Here is an 18,290-nt window from a genome sequence, read left to right as displayed (position 1 = left end):
AGGTCTGCTGTCTGCCGGCGGTGCCGCGCATCTTACCAGACATAGTAAATGTTATGATGATCGTCGCCTCATGTTTACGCTGTACCAAGTTTTTACCGCAGATTCTTATACTCAATTAAATCAAGTTGATAGGACAGTCTCATTTCGTGTTCAATTGGTGATTTTGTTAATTGGTCCTACACAAATTATTTTGCAAAAGTTGACAATCAACATTATTATAAAACTATTTGTAAAAATCTGTAACTCAAAAACTGTACCTGGTGATTGTATTAATATGAAATATACATTTACTACAAACTTCAATATTAGTTTAAATTGGGTTAAACTTTCTTAAACAAGAAATAATCAAACAAAATAATTGTACCTTTTCACTTTTATTGCAAATCAAGAAATCTCAGCAATAAACTTGTAAAAAACTGTTGAGAACTTACAAATAATATCGAGTATTAAATTCCATAGTAATTGTTATAGATATTTCATCTCACTAAAGAAAACCGAAATTAGACTAATGTCAATAATAAAATTTATTCGTCTTTGTGAAATGAATTAACTGTAACACTTGCACGTCAACAAAATGTCTGACATCGTAACATACACAAGCCGATAACAAAGTATGTGCTTATAATACATACTTATCTTAATACAGGGCCTTAGGGCCACCCCACATCTGGCGTCTTTCGAGCGTCGGCGTCTACAATTCTATGGCCGCTGCTCGACGCAACGTCGATGCAACGTCGACGCAACTGCGCAGCGACGTCATTTTCCATAGCGTTGAGTGGCGCTGACCAGACGCCGACGCTCGAGGGACGCTAGATGTGGGGTGGCCCTTAGGTATACAGACAATTTCCAAGTATAGGTACACAATACATTGTCTAACATTATTCTTAGCCTACTTATCTATATTTTTGTAAAATATATTTTATAAAATATAAATGCAGCTTCTTACTAAAACACTTCTAATACTAAAGAACTGAATATTTACACAACCACTTCACATATTCATATTGTTACTTCGTGGAGATTATACATAGTCATAAGTAAATCCATAAGCATCAGAAGTATAAGGGTGAATCAACTTTTTCTTGTCACTAGTTGCCATGGTTACGGTCTCCTGGGTCACTCTTAAAATACTAGTTATTTCGTATTTCAATGAACCAAACTTGATTTTTTTGGTAATTGCTTTAAAATATAAGGCCTTTCCATAATGGGACATCTACTAAGCACGTTTGTAGAACATGGTACTGCAGCTCTTCTAAGAAACTATGCTACTATTGTCTCCTGGCTGATGGGACAGAATAACAAGAAATAGATGATCAACTCATAAAACACCATCACCCAAGTAATTCTCATGTTTTTTAAATTACTCTAACTGAAGACTTAAGTACGTTGTTTTTTGGCAGATTTATGTTGAGTATATTCATTGAGCCAGTTTAAATTTAGATCGGAAACACTATAATATAATGTCAAGAGACCATCGGTCGATTATACAAAAGGAAAACACCATTATTTAAATAGGATGGATAGGATCACCCACACAAACCGGTCATTCAAAATATCTTAGTATACCTATAATATATGAGTATCTTTCACGCGTTAAAAATGCCCATACATACTCAGGTAAAGCTTGATAAATATTTGCGCTTCCTCATAAAATAAGGTGATCAAAAAATTATTATGGACTAGAAATACTTTGGCTTTTCTCCGAACCATAGGTATCAGAATAAAAGAGTTGTGACATCACTGTCGCTTAGGCGCATGGCACACTGCATCCGATTGCGGAGCGGTATCGTCTTGGGTCGTCCCATTCCTTTTTCGTCAAGTTTTTAAATTAGTCCTATTCTACTTTCGTCACTCATTCTACATTCGTCACAACTCACAATCGTCGGTGGCTTTCAAACACTTTTGGTGATGACGAAAGCAGAATAGGACTAATTTAAGAACTTGACGAAAAATGAATGGGATGACCCAAGACGATACCTGCAGAGCGACGGGCGGCGGGATGTCGCTATAATACGCGCAAAGCGTTGTCCATCTCAAACATCGGAGCGTCGTGCGAATTGGATGCAGTTACAGAGCGGTGTCGCGACTTTTAAGAATATGTGCGTTTTAAGTACATACAGTTTCGGACCATTCGCATATCGGTCTGACGGCCACTTGCACTATACCGCTAACCCTGGGTTAAGCGGTTAACCGTGTGGCAAATTGTACTGGTATCTCCAGGTTTAACCGATTAACCCTGGGGTAGTGGAATGCTGCAAGTGGCGCAAATTTGTTGGCGCGCACAATTAAATGAGTCATACACGCAATTATTAGCCTCATGCATGACTAAAAAGTTTTAATATTATTTATATCGTTTTCTCTGAATACTTTTATTCCCATAATAATATAAAAAAATGTTGAAAATTTTTGAGCGGTTGAAACGCTCATAATTTTTGGCGCGGCAACTTAGAGCATTTAGTAACTGGAGATGTCATTTTCTTTACGAAACAGTCTGTCAATTTTTGCGGGGGAGGGAACGTCAAATGTATTTGTAAGCCGATGGTCCTGGGTTCGAATCTCAGTAAGGGCATTTATTTGTATGATGATACAGATATTTGTTCCTGAGTCATGGGTGTTTTCTATGTATTTATGTATTTGTATATTATATATATCGCTGTCTGAGTACCCACAACACAAGCCTTCTTGAGCTTACTGTGGACTTAGTCGATATGTGTAAGAATGTGTAAGAAATGTATTGCTATTACTACATGATTTGTACGTAACGTACAAATAGCCATGTCAGTTCATAGAAAAGTTCGCAGTTTTGCACAATTGTGCAAGTTTTTCGGCAGAGGGGTATAAGTTCTTAAAGGCGACTCCAGTTATTAAACGCTCTAAGAACGGCAACAAACATCCGAATAAAAAATATTTCGTTCAAATATAAACTTCATGCACGAGGCAGTCTTTCTAAATAGTACCTAATCATCATGCGAGAGCCCTTGAATCCATATTGCGTTCCGTAAGTCCGAATATATCTTAGCGCGCAATGCTCGCAGTAGATACTGGAAGGTTGTCGAGTGTATGTAGTTTAGCCACGCCACTCCCGTGCGGGTTGGCCGTTCTCCACGATCCATACGGAGCCACTCTGGCCTTTGGTGAGTATCTCCACTAGAGCTCGTCCTACGTGCTCTGAGCTGTAATAAAATGGAAATAAATTATTATAGGGTATTTGACTGTATATAAAATTAATTAATTTACACCATACACGAAATAAAGCACGAAGATTAATAGAGAAACGTAGACAGCAGTTATTTTTAACCTTTTCGACGCCGTGTCAAACACAAAAGCTGTCACACGGACGCCACGTCACCCAAGTGTCAAAACTGAAATTGAACTTTATGCATATGCACGTAGGTCTATGTTGCTCTGTGATCTGTGACCGATTAATCGGTCTTTGGCGTTGAACCTGCGGTGCGGACATATCGGTCATTGGCGTCCAAAAGGTTAAACACAATTTTAGAACCCGTATAAAACTATAAAGATTAGAGTAGGTAATTTCATTGTGACGTCACATGCTAGTGTTTCACATAAATTCCATAATAGCAAAATCGTTTTGACAGTTGGATAAAAGAAACTGATTTGACTAGTAGTCTAATACCCAATTTGTACGGTGTCTATTCCTAAGTATTTGTCCCCAACCCACGTGACCGCCGCCAGGGACAAACGGAAATGATTCATATGACTCTGTGCCCGGCGGGGACAAATGGGTATTGGGTATACACCGTTCTTTGCCAATGTAGCCAATCGCCTGGAAAGTTTTGAGACATTTCATTTCACATTGTGTCTAAAAGTAACTTTTTGGAGATCTGTCCGGACTGACATACGAAAAGGAAGCTTATAAACAAATTCCTCTGTCATTTAAAGAAGGGACGGACCTTAACCCCTAAGAGCCACTTGGCCCACTTGCGCCATCCAGGGTTAGCCACTAACTCGGGGTTAACCGGTTAAACCCGGAGTTACCAGTACAGTTTAACCACCGAGTTAGTGGCTAACCCTGGATGGTGCAGGTTGCCCTAAATCGGTGGGCAAACCTACTACTGCCTACATCCAAAAAGAATTTAGACTAGAAGAATATTGTCAAAGTAAATTATGTAGTTAGTACATTTACGACATAATTAATAAATAATTTATTTAAATGATTAACACTTAGACCACCGTTTAACTTTGATCCTTATTTTTTTACTGATATGTGTTAAATTTGTTAAATGCCAAAAAACATCGCCATCTACTCGATGATAGACCAAAGGTACGGTGCCATCTTTTCGTGGCTACATCCAAAGAGAATTTAGACTAGAGGAATATTGTCAAAGTAAATTATGTAGTTAGTAGAGTACATTTACGACACAAATGATTAACACCTATACTTCGTTTTTTTTAGCATTAGAAAGAACTTGCAAGAAGGTAAGCGATCTTGACATGTCTTTTAATTGAAAAACGCTTTTTAAAATTCAGAAACTATTACTTATGAAAGCAGAAGAATATAAATGATCGTATTAGATTCATAATTGTTACATATTTGCCGCAACTTATTTTTAAAATGTGTTTTTCAATTAAAAGACACTTCAAGATTGTTTACCTAATTTCTAATGCTAAAAAAAACGAACTATAGACCACCATTTGACTTTGATCCTTATTTTTTTTTTACTGATACGTGTTAAATTTCTTAAATGTCAAAAAACATCGCCATCTACTCGACGATAGACCAAAGGTATGGTGCCATCTTTTCGAGCGAGTTGCCAACTGTTTGCGAGTGTACCAAACACACTTTGGCTACGTACCTTTGCGTCTTGGCGTTGGCGTTGTCGCGCTGCCAAGCTGCCTCATACTCTGAAGACATGAGCTGTTTGCGTATTTCCTTGACCAGGCCCGTGTCTGTGAGCCCCGGGCATAACACGAGACTCCTAACGCCTGTCAGTCCTACGTGATACTGGTCCTGAAATATACACATATGTACATGATTAGTTAGTTTCGCTGTCTGCTAATAAAGTCACAATTTTTAAATAAAGATTGGGGTAATACACAGCCTTGTGTGAGACTCGTACCTACTTGCTCCAAAGGCGAAGCAAATAACTAAGTAGGTACAGCTTGGCAAAAAGAGTAGAAATTAAAAAGTGGCAACACTGTAGTGTCGTCCCTTTCAAACCAACGTATATAAGAAAACGGGACGACACTACAGTGTTGCCACTATATAATTTCTACTCTTTTTTGCCAAGCTGTATATGGTAGAAATATTCGCCGCAAACGGGCAAGTCTCGAAGCCATTGTATTAGTAGTGGTCCTATACCTACGATCTGCAAAGATTAAAGTTCGCCATAGTATTACTATGGCGTAGCGTACTTGATCTTAGAATAGCGGACAACCTGTACCGGCCTGCCCTCGCCCAATTATAACTTTTTACTTATTCCATAAGCCCTAGTGAGCCGTCATAGAATACTTGCGGCCTTTTAGCGGCTTTCACGATGGTACCGCCCCGCCCTTGCCTATTATGACTTGTCATCCTAAACATACGTGTTGGTACTCAAAACTAAGCAACTTATCCCGTAAGCCCTAGTGAGTCCCACGACGGCATAGTTGGTGTCTGTATAAATGAGTGTAGATACTTGGGGCCTTGTGCAGTGGAAGCCGTGTTCACGATGGTACCGCCCTGTACGCCGCGGACTTTTCCCAACGATAACTTGTTATTCTACCAACAATATTATTAAACTTACCCCGTAAGCCCTAGTGAGTCCCACGACGGCATAGTTGGTGGCTGTATAAATGGGTGTAGATACTTGGGGCCTTGTGAATGCAGTGGAAGCCGTGTTCACGATGGTACCGCCCTGTCCGCCGCGGTCCTTGCCCATAAACCGGTACGCCAGTAAAGTACCGCGGATGACGCCGTTCTGGGAACATTTTTTATTTAACTTGAGTGAAAATTAAGTACCTAGGTTCATGTAGCAGCATTCATTTTCTTATTAGAGCAATTACGATAGGTTTGGACCTGGACTTTCAAAATAAATAGGTAAATCTATTTTTAGACATGCATCTTAGTCAACTATAAGCCTCCCCCCCACATCTAGCGTCTTGGTTGCCCACGGGTTTAATTAAAGGACCTATGGTACGGGTAGGTTTTATTAGATTACCTATGGGCTATATCGTTATAGTGCCATGCCTTATGGGAAACGATCGCAGAGATAGTTCAGAGCCGGAAACCGCTACCAACTTTTAGTATGTTGTTGGGCATGGCATTGGGTCTCCAAAACTGCCGGGAGACGGCGGCGCCGGCCATCTACTTCAGCGGAATGACGTCATCAAAATGACTCCCGCTTCGTTGCGAATATTGCATACTGCACCCAAACTATGCATAGCACATACACGTGTGGGGTATTAAATGAAAGCCAATTAAATAATCTATATTTTATTTATACAAAATGTATCAAAATATGCAACAGTTTCAGAGAAATTTACAAAATAATAAAAATTACGTAAAAAAATATTCGATTATTTGGGTTTTACAACCAAACCAAAAGTCGGACGATAAAGCAATGTACTACAACATTAAAGATGACGTCTCAAGCCATACACTGATATCAATAAAATCAAAATTGGACCAAATATGTGGAAATTATGCATCAAAATGTAGATATTTGCCCATACAAATGCATAAAAGTTAAAAAAATCCAACTTGGTCATTTTCAGGATAATCCGCATAAGCTTCTAGTATGTTATTAGCAATATGACCTGGATTCTAAAACTGCCGGGAGACCATCTTTATTGTCCCCCAGTCACGAATTATGACGTCATACAAATAATCACTGCCGAATTTCGTAAAATGTAACCTATAGCTATACTATGAGTCACACGGTTACATATCAGAATAACGAAAACTGATTTACCTAATGTTGAATCACCTATGCTTGATTCACCTATTTTTAAATTACCTATCGATCATTTTACCTAAACATTGACTGACCTAAGTTTATAATACCTAAGCTCAAATAACCTAATGGACGAAAGACCTAATGCACGATGTACCTAATGTACGTTTTACCTATTGCACGTTTCACCTAAAGCTATTATACCTAATGCACGAATCACCTATAGCTGATATACCTAATGGACGATACACCTAAAGCTGATATACCTAATGAACGATGTACCTAAACTTGATTTACCTAATGGACGAAATACCTAAAACTGTTAAACCTATCGCACGAAATACCTAAAGTTGATATACTTCCTGCACGAATTACCTAATGTCGATATGCCTAATGCACGGAATACCTAAAGTCTATATACTTAGAACAAAATTCATATCATTTTGCCGAATGATCAAGTGGAAATTCCACCCAATAATTCGTATGATTTCCCAAGCTTACAGTAGAAACAGTTTGTTCGGATAACAACTTAAAAATACACTTTTTGAAACTCTACTTTTTAGGTAGTAGAATGATTTTGTAAGTCTGATACAAAATTAGTTATCTTATCCTATCTTATCAAAAACTTAATTTTTGTAAGTTAACATCATGACGATGAAATAAAAGTCGATGTTGGCACTGTTTGGTCGCAGTTAACCTAACACGCTCCTCCTCGCTTTACTCGTCGTCGCACCTATCTTGACTCTGGCAAATGACTAGACCTTATATTATAATAAAAAATAGTTAGCCAATTGAATGATTTGGCTAAAAAATGTATACTAAATGTTGTATGTCCTAGTAATATTCTACTAAACAATAATTATATTTTTTATTTTAGGTACATATTTCTTAAGTGCATCGACTTCAGGTATTTCGTGCATTAGGTGTATCGAATTTAATTTAGGTATTTCGTTCATTAGGTATGTTAACTTTAGGTAATTCGATCATTAGGTATACCGACTTTAGGTAATTCGTGCAGTAGGTATGTTAACTTTAGGCAATTCGATCATTAGGTATACCGAGTTTAGGTATTTCGTGCATTAGGTATATCAACATTAGGTGTTTCGTGTATTAGGTATATTAGCTTTAGGTATTTCGAGTATTAGGTGTTTCAACTTTAGGTGAATCGAGCATAGGTATTCTGAGCTTAGGTAAACCAATTGTAGGTGAAACGTGCAATAGGTAATTCGTTCATTAGGTGTTATGAGCTTAGGTTAATTGATCATTAGGTATTTAAAAAAATAGGTGAAACGAGCATAGGTGATTCAACATTAGGTAAATCGATTTTCGGTATTCTGATATGTAACCAGTCACACATACATGTGTGTTACATGTAATGAAAGGTTATTAAATATAGTATGATTCACCTAAACATTATTTGTAAAAAAATGTACGGTTTAAGAGCCCTTCAACGTGCACACTAGCGCCACTACTAAATTATCGTGATTATTAAAATTTCACGAAAGATATTTAAAAAAGGAAGCCGCTACGGACTGTATTGTGTATTTAAGTACCTTTTGAATACATCTAACTAGTTTTTATGTTGCTGGATTTGTCAATCTATGCGTCCAAAGTAAAAACGGCCGTTTTTGTTTTGAGTTCCTAGATCGACGAATCCAGCAACATAAAAACTAGTTTGATGTATTCAAAAGGTACTTAAATACACAATACAGTCCGTAGCGGCCCCCATTTTTAAATACCTGTCGTTAAATTTAAATAATCACGATTATTTAGCAGTGGCGCTAGTGTGCACGTTGAAGGGCTCTTAAGAGCTAGAAACAAAGAAATACCACTTTTCATGGAAAAAGTAGATGTATATCAATTTTATAGCTAAACTAAAATCGTCAATAAAACGTTGCATATAACACTTAAAAAACCAGTTATTCAACTATACATCACAGTTTAAATTTTACATTTTCGATAAAAACTGTGGAAGTTGTGGAAAAAAAACTAAAGCGCGCCAACAATTCTACCTTAATGCGCTCATATTATGCAAAGAATAGTTCTATTGATCGAGTATTAAATGAATGAACATTACATAAAATACATGAAGACGACATTTTCGAATGGAACCATAATTAAAAAAATAATAATTTACTTGATAAGTAAGCAAAATACTGTTTCTTTAAGTGCATAATCTCCTCCTTTCAAAGTCGGTTTAAATGTGGTTTTTGTGACCTGGGCTACAAAGACAAATAAATTGACACCTAATTTATCAAAATCAGTTCAGTAGTTTCATGTAAAAAATACATAATTACATACGTAGACAGCAGTTCCTGCTGTAGTCGCGGTAAATATTAATATGAAATAGACTCTTACGCTACATTATTAGAGAAATGTAAAGTTACATGCCAGTAAGTAGGTACATGCCTAATACAAAATGCCTTATCGAGGTATTATTTTTACAGTATTTTGATTACTTATCAAGTAAATTATTATTTTTTTAATTATGGTTCCATTCAAAAATGTCGTTTTCATGTATTTTATGTAATGTTCATTCATTTAATACTCGATAATTATAACTATTCTTTGCATAATATGAGCGCATTAAGGTAGAATTGTTGGCGCGCTTTAGTTTTTTTTCCACAACTTCCACAGTTTTTATCGAAAATGTAAAATTTAAACTGTGATGTATAGTTGAATAACTGGTTTTTTAAGTGTTATATGCAACGTTTTATTGACGATTTTAGTTTAGCTATAAAATTGATATACATCTACTTTTTCCATAAAAAGTGGTATTTCTTTGTTTCTAGCTCTTAAACCGTACATTTTTTTTACAAATAATGTTTAGGTGAATCATACTAAATTTAATAACCTTTCATTACATGTAACACACATGTATGTGTGACTCATAGTATAGCTATAATTTACATTTTACGAAATTCGGCAGTGATTATTTGTATGACGTCATAATTCGTGACTGGGGGACAATAAAGATGGTCTCCCGGCAGTTTTAGAATCCAGGTCATATTGCTAATAACATACTAGAAGCTTATGCGGATTATCCTGAAAATGACCAATTTGGACTTTTTTAACTTTTATGCATTTGTATGGGCAAATATCTACATTTTGATGCATAATTTCCACATATTTGGTCCAATTTTGATTTTATTGATATCAGTGTATGGCTTGAGACGTCATCTTTAATGTTGTAGTACATTGCTTTATCGTCCGACTTTTGGTTTGGTTGTAAAACCCAAATAATCGAATATTTTTTTACGTAATTTTTATTATTTTGTAAATTTCTCTGAAACTGTTGCATATTTTGATACACTTTGTATAAATAAAATATAGATTATTTAATTGGCTTTCATTTAATACCCCACATGTGTATGTGCTATGCATAGTTTGGGTGCAGTATGCAATATTCGCAACGAAGCGGGAGTCATTTTGATGACGTCATTCCGCTGAAGTAGATGGCCGGCGCCGCCGTCTCCCGGCAGTTTTGGAGACCCAATGCCATATCCAACAACATACTAAAAGTTGGTAGCGGTTTCCGGCTCTGAACTATATTCCCATAAGGCATATGACTATTAATGCTATGGTGTGGAAAGACTGCATAGAATGTAATTGACAGCTCTTTTAATTTGGGGTTTTCTTTCAAAACGTGTCGTTCATGACACCAGCGTTCTTGATCAGTGATCAGGTGATCACGATATCCAGCCGGTTGAACATTTGAATCATCGTCTCGAACACCTTTATACCAGTATAGCTGTGCCACTCCAGTCCCGACTTTATCTACTACGGCGTATGGTCTAATTTTCAACGTACCAAGTTGACGTCGACCTCCAGCTCCCAAAACCGGTCGTTCATGACTCCAGCGTTGTTGATCACGATGTCCAGCCGGTTGAACACTTTAATCGTCATCTCGAAGGCCTCTGTCAACAAAAATAAGTTGCGAATATTTATTTATAAGTATTTCCCCTTTGCAGAAGGTAAGTATCTACCTATAGTCGAGCTGAAAGAACTCCCGTAACTATTACTTAGGTGCCTACCATTGAACTTATTAAAATATACCTATGGAGACAGAAACAGCCCAGTCCTATCCAGCTAATATGCTGCGAATAGCTACAAGTGTCACGTGTCTCTCAGATCTGTCAGGCATAGGTGTATCAGGTGGGAATATCTATCAAGAATTAGGCATAGAGACGTGTTTCCATAGATTAGTATATGTTATTAACTGCACCTAGCGTTGCCTAACGCCTATGGACGGGATTAATCACATAGTACTTACCTATATAAAAGATGTTTCGTATGACCTACCTACACAATACACATATTCACCTCTCTGAGTATAGACAAGTATGGTCAGACAATACAAAATCCCCTGTAATAAACAACTTTAGAGTATTCAGTATGTCTTAGACTCAGCTATTAATCGTGCTTTAAAAAGTCCACCAACAGATTATTCGGAAGCTATAAACAACATAGTTAAACCCCATGCAATCAATCAGTCCCGTATGTTTGGGGTTTAAAACTGTCGCTACGGACACGGAAATAGCACACATGCGACGCTAATAGAAATTCGTTAGAACTGGTAAAGGAATTTTGTTTAACCGTCTACTTACGACAGGTTATAATAATTATTTTAAATACTTTAGAAGAAGTAGAACGTATGTACAATCAGTATCAATAGTAGCGAATAAAATAAACAACGCTCCAAAAGTAATCTCAGCTAATTGGCATCCGGTAATTCTTTTCCAAATACAAATATTTATATCTCTACAGTTCGCGTCCTAAAGTAACTTTCACAGTTATTAAGCTAAGTAAGTCAACATACTAGGGAGTTGTATCATGAGATCCTTTTGATCCGTTACTTTTAAAGATTGGCGAAAAATGTCCCCGTCTGAACACGCCTTAATGCTGACTCTGCATGTATAATGCCTATCTTTACTAGTATTAGGTCCACGTACGTTCTGTTCAAGGTTTTGAATTCAATTTACAGGCGACACGGATATCTCGGAAGCCAAGCTTTAATTAAATTCCTTGCGTTAAAAGCAGATGCCGATCAAATTTCAATCTGTTGTAAAAATAGCATGGCTTCTATTGAGTCACTTCATGACATGTTTTTCCCCGACGGGTTTCTAAACTTGAAGTTATCGCTCGGTGTCATGTAACATGTAACCCTTTAGTTATTTGGCAATAACTTGGCAAATTGATTAAGATTTATGTTACCTAATGCCTTCAGAATACCTAATTAATCTACTAACGATAATGATAAGCATCAAACAAGTTTAAATAATATTATACCTAAAGTCGAAAACCTCGTAAATACAATTCAATGATAATAGGAATCTGCTACCTTAGCCGAAAATACCTGACCCCTTACCCTTACGTCCCTTACCCACCCACCCTTACCCTTACTCTACCCCCTTACCCACCCACCCTTACCCTTACTCTACCCCCTTACCCACCCACCCTTACCCTTACTCTACCCCCTTACCCACCCACCCTTACCCTTACTCTACCCCCTTACCCACCCACCCTTACCCTTACTCTACCCCCTTACCCTTTAGCCGACGATTAGGACCTGTTTACCCAAGGATCAGTGTTAGGTAAGAGCGAATTTATTAAGCGCGATCCAGGACCTACTGATGAGTAATTGTATGACAGCCATTCTCAAAGTGTGTTCCGCAGAACCCTAGGGTTCTGCAAAGCCTCTGTTGGGGTTCCGCGAAAATACTTCTAATAATAAGAAAAAAACAATAGGTATATCTGGTCGACAGTGACGAACGAAAATATTTAATTTGGGGTTCCGTCAAATATTTCGCTTTCCAAAAGGGTTCCGTCACCAAAAAAGTTTGAGAACCGCTGTTGTATGACATATGGTTGGTACCGACACCTACCTTCGTACTGCGGGTAGTCGGTCACATCGCACTGGCAGAACAGCACGTTCTTGCGTCCGTACTTCGCGCCCAGCTCGTCGGAGACCTGCTCGCCGATGTCGGAGTCTATGTCGCAGAGTGACACCTGCAAGAGGGTATTACATAGACTAGGGATCCTCTAGACCAGCCATTCTCAAAGTGTGTTCCGCGGAACCCTAGGGTTCCGCAAAGCCTCTGTTGGGGTTCCGCGAAAAAACTTGTAATAATAAGAAAAAAACCAGCACTTCTATAGGTATATCTGGTCCACAGTGACGAACGAAATTTTTTTAATTTTGGGGTTCCGTCAAATTTTTCGCTTTCCGTCACCAAAAAAGTTTGAGAACCGCTGCTCTAGACCAAAGTTTAGAGCAATTTATTTCATGCAACCGATGATGCCAAAAATGCGGGAGTGTGCGGGACGAGGTGAGCGAAATCCCGTACCGTGATTGGTTCGTAAAGACACGGACGTCACACAAAGACACTTTCGACTCGAACATGGAGTAAAATTACCGTATGCGTGGCAGAGGGGGTAGCGCGACTATGCTCAGTCTGGAGGATGTTTTGTCTGTGGGGTATTACAATGAATGAGCCGAGGACGGGGGACGGGGAAAGTATTATCAAACTTTCAATCAATCAAGAGCCGGGGACTCTAGAGAGTATTTTCAATCTTTCATAATAATCAATCACAACTAAACTTAATTTTACATTACTCGAAGTATCAGTGCATTGCACCAATTTACAAATAAGTACGAGGGAAATGCGCTGAGACTACTGAAAAATAAGCCTAATAGTACAGCGGTTGAACAAATTTCTATCTTTGGAATTATCATAAAGGGCCAAAATCCGCTCCCTAGCTCAATAGCTACAAATCAATGCCAACAATATATAGAAGTGAGAACGTTCTTAGGGTGTAATTGCATCTTTCCAATGTCATTGCGTCTCACTCACTCATTAAGCAAAATGTGAGACAATATATTATATTTGACAGTTATAATACCATCCTTAGTTCCTTAGGGGTCATCCATTAATTACATCACACGTTTAGGGGGAGGGAGGGGGTCAAGAAACTGTGACATATTGTGACATGGGGGAGGGGGGAGACACAAACTTTGTGACGTCACTTTAACTTCATCAGTAACCGAAAATTTATTTAAATTATTTTATTCGATGTACATTTAAATAACAAGTTTTTAAAACGATAATCGTTTTTATTCGTTTAATTTTCTTTCCTAAGCAGTTTTGGGTTATTAAAATTACTAATATTTATATCGTCAAAAATGTTTTGATAAAATATTAATAATACTTAGGTACTTACTTAATTCGATTTGGCGATTTTGTAGAAAAAATGTGACGTCACACTAGGGGGGAGGGGTTTGCCAAATGTGACCAAGTGTGACAAGGAGGGGTGGAGGGGTCAAAAAACCGTGTGACGTAATTAATGGATGACCCCTTAGTATTCCTTACCTGCGCTTGAATTGAATTAAAGTAAGTGACGCGCTTTACTAAAGCGGAAAGTCGCGCATATTCATTGCTACCGTAGGGTGCTTGCTACGCGCTACGGCGTAGCAGTACGGTACGGTACCTACGGATCTACGTCTGCGCCCGTAGAAAAAAGGTGCTTGAATCTACTTTTTGAGATCATTTACGTTCGGAAAATTTTCAAAATGCGAATTTTTTCACATGAGAAATTTCGGAAAGTTCTTACTTACGTTTTCGTATACGTAACTTTTTTTCTATATTTTCTAAATTTTTCACCTTTCTGGTAATTTTCAATCTGTAGCCGATGACGACTCTGGTAAAAAAAATACCTCAGTTTAATCTCCGTTTACTTTGTGAGACTTTTCAAAACATAACGGAAGAAGGAAAACATTTTTCACTTTTCCTGTTTTATTTAAAAAGTATGAAGACATTTTATTTGCTGCTGTATTGCGATACACTAAAACCTATATATAGATACGAAACTTACCTAACTAAAAGTTATACTTATCGTAAGTTAAGAGAAAAAGTGCTTTGTTTAATTACCTAAGCTTTTTAGCCTATACACGGTGTAACATGAGGAAACCGAATAATTTTAACCACGCATTTCTGAGGTCAAAAGAAGTAAAAAATGTAATATGAGTTTGGGTCAATTTCGTCAAAAAAAAATTTTTTTTTGTTTTGTTTTTTCAATTTTTTGAATGTATTTGTACATAAAAAATAAATATTATTGGTAAACTTGTCACTTAAAATTAATTTTTACATTTTTTTTTTCGTAGAACCACTTTTTGCAAAGTGTTACTTGTCACTTTTTGACATCTATCAATAAGGATATTTAGACTACGTCCCATAGCAGCAACATCACCATCAAAAAGGCCTTTTACACTATGTAACAATAAAAACTTATTTTTTTTTTAATTAATAATATCTCTGAAACTAGGCGAATATCAAAAAAGTTTATAGGACATTTTTGCCTCTAAATATGATCAGGATGATGACGCTGTCAAAATTATTCGGTTTACTCATGTTACACCGTGTATAACGGTTACCTAGACAATTAGGTTTAGAACCTTTCATGTAGTTAATTTACTAGAGTACCTACTTAAGTATTCAAAACTCTGAGAACTCAGGTAAAGATAGTAATCTGCCCTACGGTAAGTGTTGGTGCATTAAATTTACGCTACTGACCGCGGAGAAAATCAATACAAATAAGGTACCGGCTCGCCGGCAAGTGCAATCGCGGGAAAGTGCCCAAAAATGCACATTTTAAAATAAAATCGCAGTGTTACATGCATTTGGCGTGTTTCCAGTTCCATTCAACGTTCACCTTGAACTCTGTATTACTTCGTAGTAAAGAAAATGCGCGGAAGACAATTTACTACTTTTGCTTACTTCTTTCCGTTAAAAACTAAATAGAATTATTTAAAATTCGAAATAATACCTAATTCAGACCAACACTACGCGATTTTGTTAAAATGTTTTAAGTATTTAGTTAAAATAATCAAAATGTTCGGCTTATAAATATAATATTTATGTAAATCTTACCTTAGCTCCATGTTTCAGCAATTCCTCACTATAAGCCAATCCTATGCCGGCCGCCGCTCCGGTAATCAGAGCGACCTTTCCTTTGAGCTCCATCACTATTTTATTTACTTTTTAATTTCCCGTACGACCGCGCCCTACGTGTGGACGGTCCGTTGCCTCGCGCCGGTGTTCGATGTTCGATCGCGGACGGAAGGGAGCGCCTCCCTCGATCGGTGTTGCCAGTTGCAAACAAGCCGTAATATTGGAGGTAATTTGTAAAGACATTGGATTTTGTATAATTTGTGAAAAAATAAATCTACAAGCGAAATAAATATTGTTTTGATTTACATTAATTAATTTTATTTCCTGCGAACAATCCAGACAGTCCAGGCACTCCAGTTGTTGAATGAAATCAACTGCCGAGGTAATCTCGAGTGCAACGGCAATCAGGTTCTTCAAAAAAGGAGTGTTTGTATCTTAGTATTAAAAGAGTCGGCAACGCGCATGTGACCCCCTGGAGTTGTAAGTCTGTAAAGGCTACGGTGACCGCTTACCAACAGACGAGTTGTATCCTTTCTTTTTCTTTTTACCATCTTAACAGTAGTGCTAACATATTAAATATAAAAATTTGTGTCTAATAGGTATAATACCTATGAAGATCTAGCGATTTCTATGGACAGATATGGCACTACTCATCCCCCTTTGTACGCACGGCACTCTCGCTGTCTACACGCTCGTACGTTGATTCACATACGACAAGTACTACACGAAAACTAATTTTCAAAAACTCCGATCTACCTTTCAGTTCTATCTACTAAAAGCAACCTTATTTCATAGAAATTAAAACTGAAATTCCAACCGTTCAATAAAAAATTGCAAGACAGTGTAAAAACTACACACGTTATGGGAGGCAAAGTTATCAAAGCCGGTCACGGTGTCGCCACTGTGAAACGGTAGTGGTCAAATTTGTATGTTGAGACGGGGTAGTTATTAATTTGGCCACCGCATAATTAAACGTGTAGAGTTAAGTGAACCGATGCTTCGTCAGTATGTTCAATGGGTTTCAATGAAACATGTGAAAGCTGTCTAGTATTTATATTTATCTTCCATAAGAATCATAAGCAATTATCGATTATCCTGCGGTATTTAAGGTAGGATTTGATTACCTACGGTAGGTAGCTGTTTTGATTTATTGTTTATCTAATAATACCTACCTTTAATCGAACAATTTTTGTTTATTTATTTATATATAGGTATATTGCGGGGATCTCGGAAACGGCTCTAACAATTTTGATGAAATTTGCTATATGGGAGTTTTAAGGAGCGATAAATCGATCTAGCTTATCTCTGAGAAAACGCGTATTTTTGAGTTTTTATATGTTTTCCCAGTCCCGGATATTTGTGTAATTTAATTGTGACGTATAAATTCAAATAACAATAAACTTATGTTTTTTATTGGATACAAGCTTAACCCTTTATAAGGCAGAGGCGATATATCGACCACATACGCTCAATCAGAAATTCAACCATACTGTTTTAATAATAGGGCTCAAAATCGTTTGCATTAATTGAATATTCAACTTGCTTTTAAAATAGATTTTTGAAATGTAGGCTTCTGATAGCTGCAACAAATTCTGCGATAGCACGTCCCTGTCAACGGGCCTTATAAAGGGTTAAGGGATCTAGCAGTAAAACAAATGGGAATTATTCTCTGGATTTATAGCACACAAAAAGTCTAGACAGATAGGTAGACATTGTAAATATGTACACAGTCGGCTGCAGAGAAACCTGACCTGAATTGTATAAGAAAACTTTTATGCAGGGAGGGGCCACCACGAAAATTGAAATTTTATTATCTGCCTTTCTCTTGCGTATGCAATTAATGCAGTGGCCATGATGACCTAAGTACGAAAAGGCTGCTGTTTTTCAATTAAATAAGTGATTATCTCATATTAATAAGATACGTTAATTAAAAAACGAGTATCTGTAATGTTTTTCTTTATTTGTCAATTTAACGTCTTTCAGTCGGGTACAGTAAATTTTTATTAAATACTAGAAATAATTTTTCATTTTTTATAATTTTATTCTGCATACGTTCTACCACAGGTAGGTCTCTTGACGGTCATACAAGGTGTTCCATATGCGTTATTACATATGTTAAACTTTTTGACCTCACTGTCAATCTTTAGGTGCATCCACATCGCAGTAAACCTTTGTGGAGCAACATGGTAACACATTAGGTAGGTAACTTACCTAGTCGTCACTTAGGGCCAGTTGCACCAACCACATTTGACAGACTGATCAACGTCAGCCGGCGCGCCCCGGCGCTTTACTATGAAACTTTCCATACCATAAAAATTTAGCGAACTCTTTGACGATACGAACAGTTTGATGCAACCGACCCTTAAAGTTCGTTTATTTAGCTTTACAGAAAGACTAAGACTACGCGATTTTGACGTGTATTTTAATCAAAAAACGCTTTTTAATAATC

At 37.2% G+C, this 18,290-nt stretch overlaps 1 protein-coding gene across 1 annotated transcript; it reads right to left on the bottom strand.

The window, feature by feature from the left end:
- Positions 1–800: 800 nt before the first annotated feature.
- LOC134668797 (15-hydroxyprostaglandin dehydrogenase [NAD(+)]-like) lies at positions 801–16,000 on the bottom strand. Its single transcript, XM_063526249.1, has 6 exons — positions 15,821–16,000; positions 12,782–12,905; positions 10,707–10,813; positions 5,748–5,921; positions 4,818–4,972; positions 801–3,173 (listed from the first exon to the last, which is right to left on the bottom strand). The coding sequence occupies exons 1-6, from the start codon at positions 15,911–15,913 to the stop codon at positions 3,068–3,070; spliced, it is 759 nt and encodes a 252-aa protein (XP_063382319.1). The 5' UTR covers positions 15,914–16,000; the 3' UTR covers positions 801–3,067.
- Between the last annotated feature and the right edge of the window lie 2,290 nt (positions 16,001–18,290).

The sequence above is a fragment of the Cydia fagiglandana genome, chromosome 11 (assembly GCF_963556715.1).
Source record: "Cydia fagiglandana chromosome 11, ilCydFagi1.1, whole genome shotgun sequence".
Lineage (NCBI taxonomy): Eukaryota > Metazoa > Arthropoda > Insecta > Lepidoptera > Tortricidae > Cydia > Cydia fagiglandana.
This window is presented reverse-complemented; position numbering and strand designations above follow the sequence as displayed.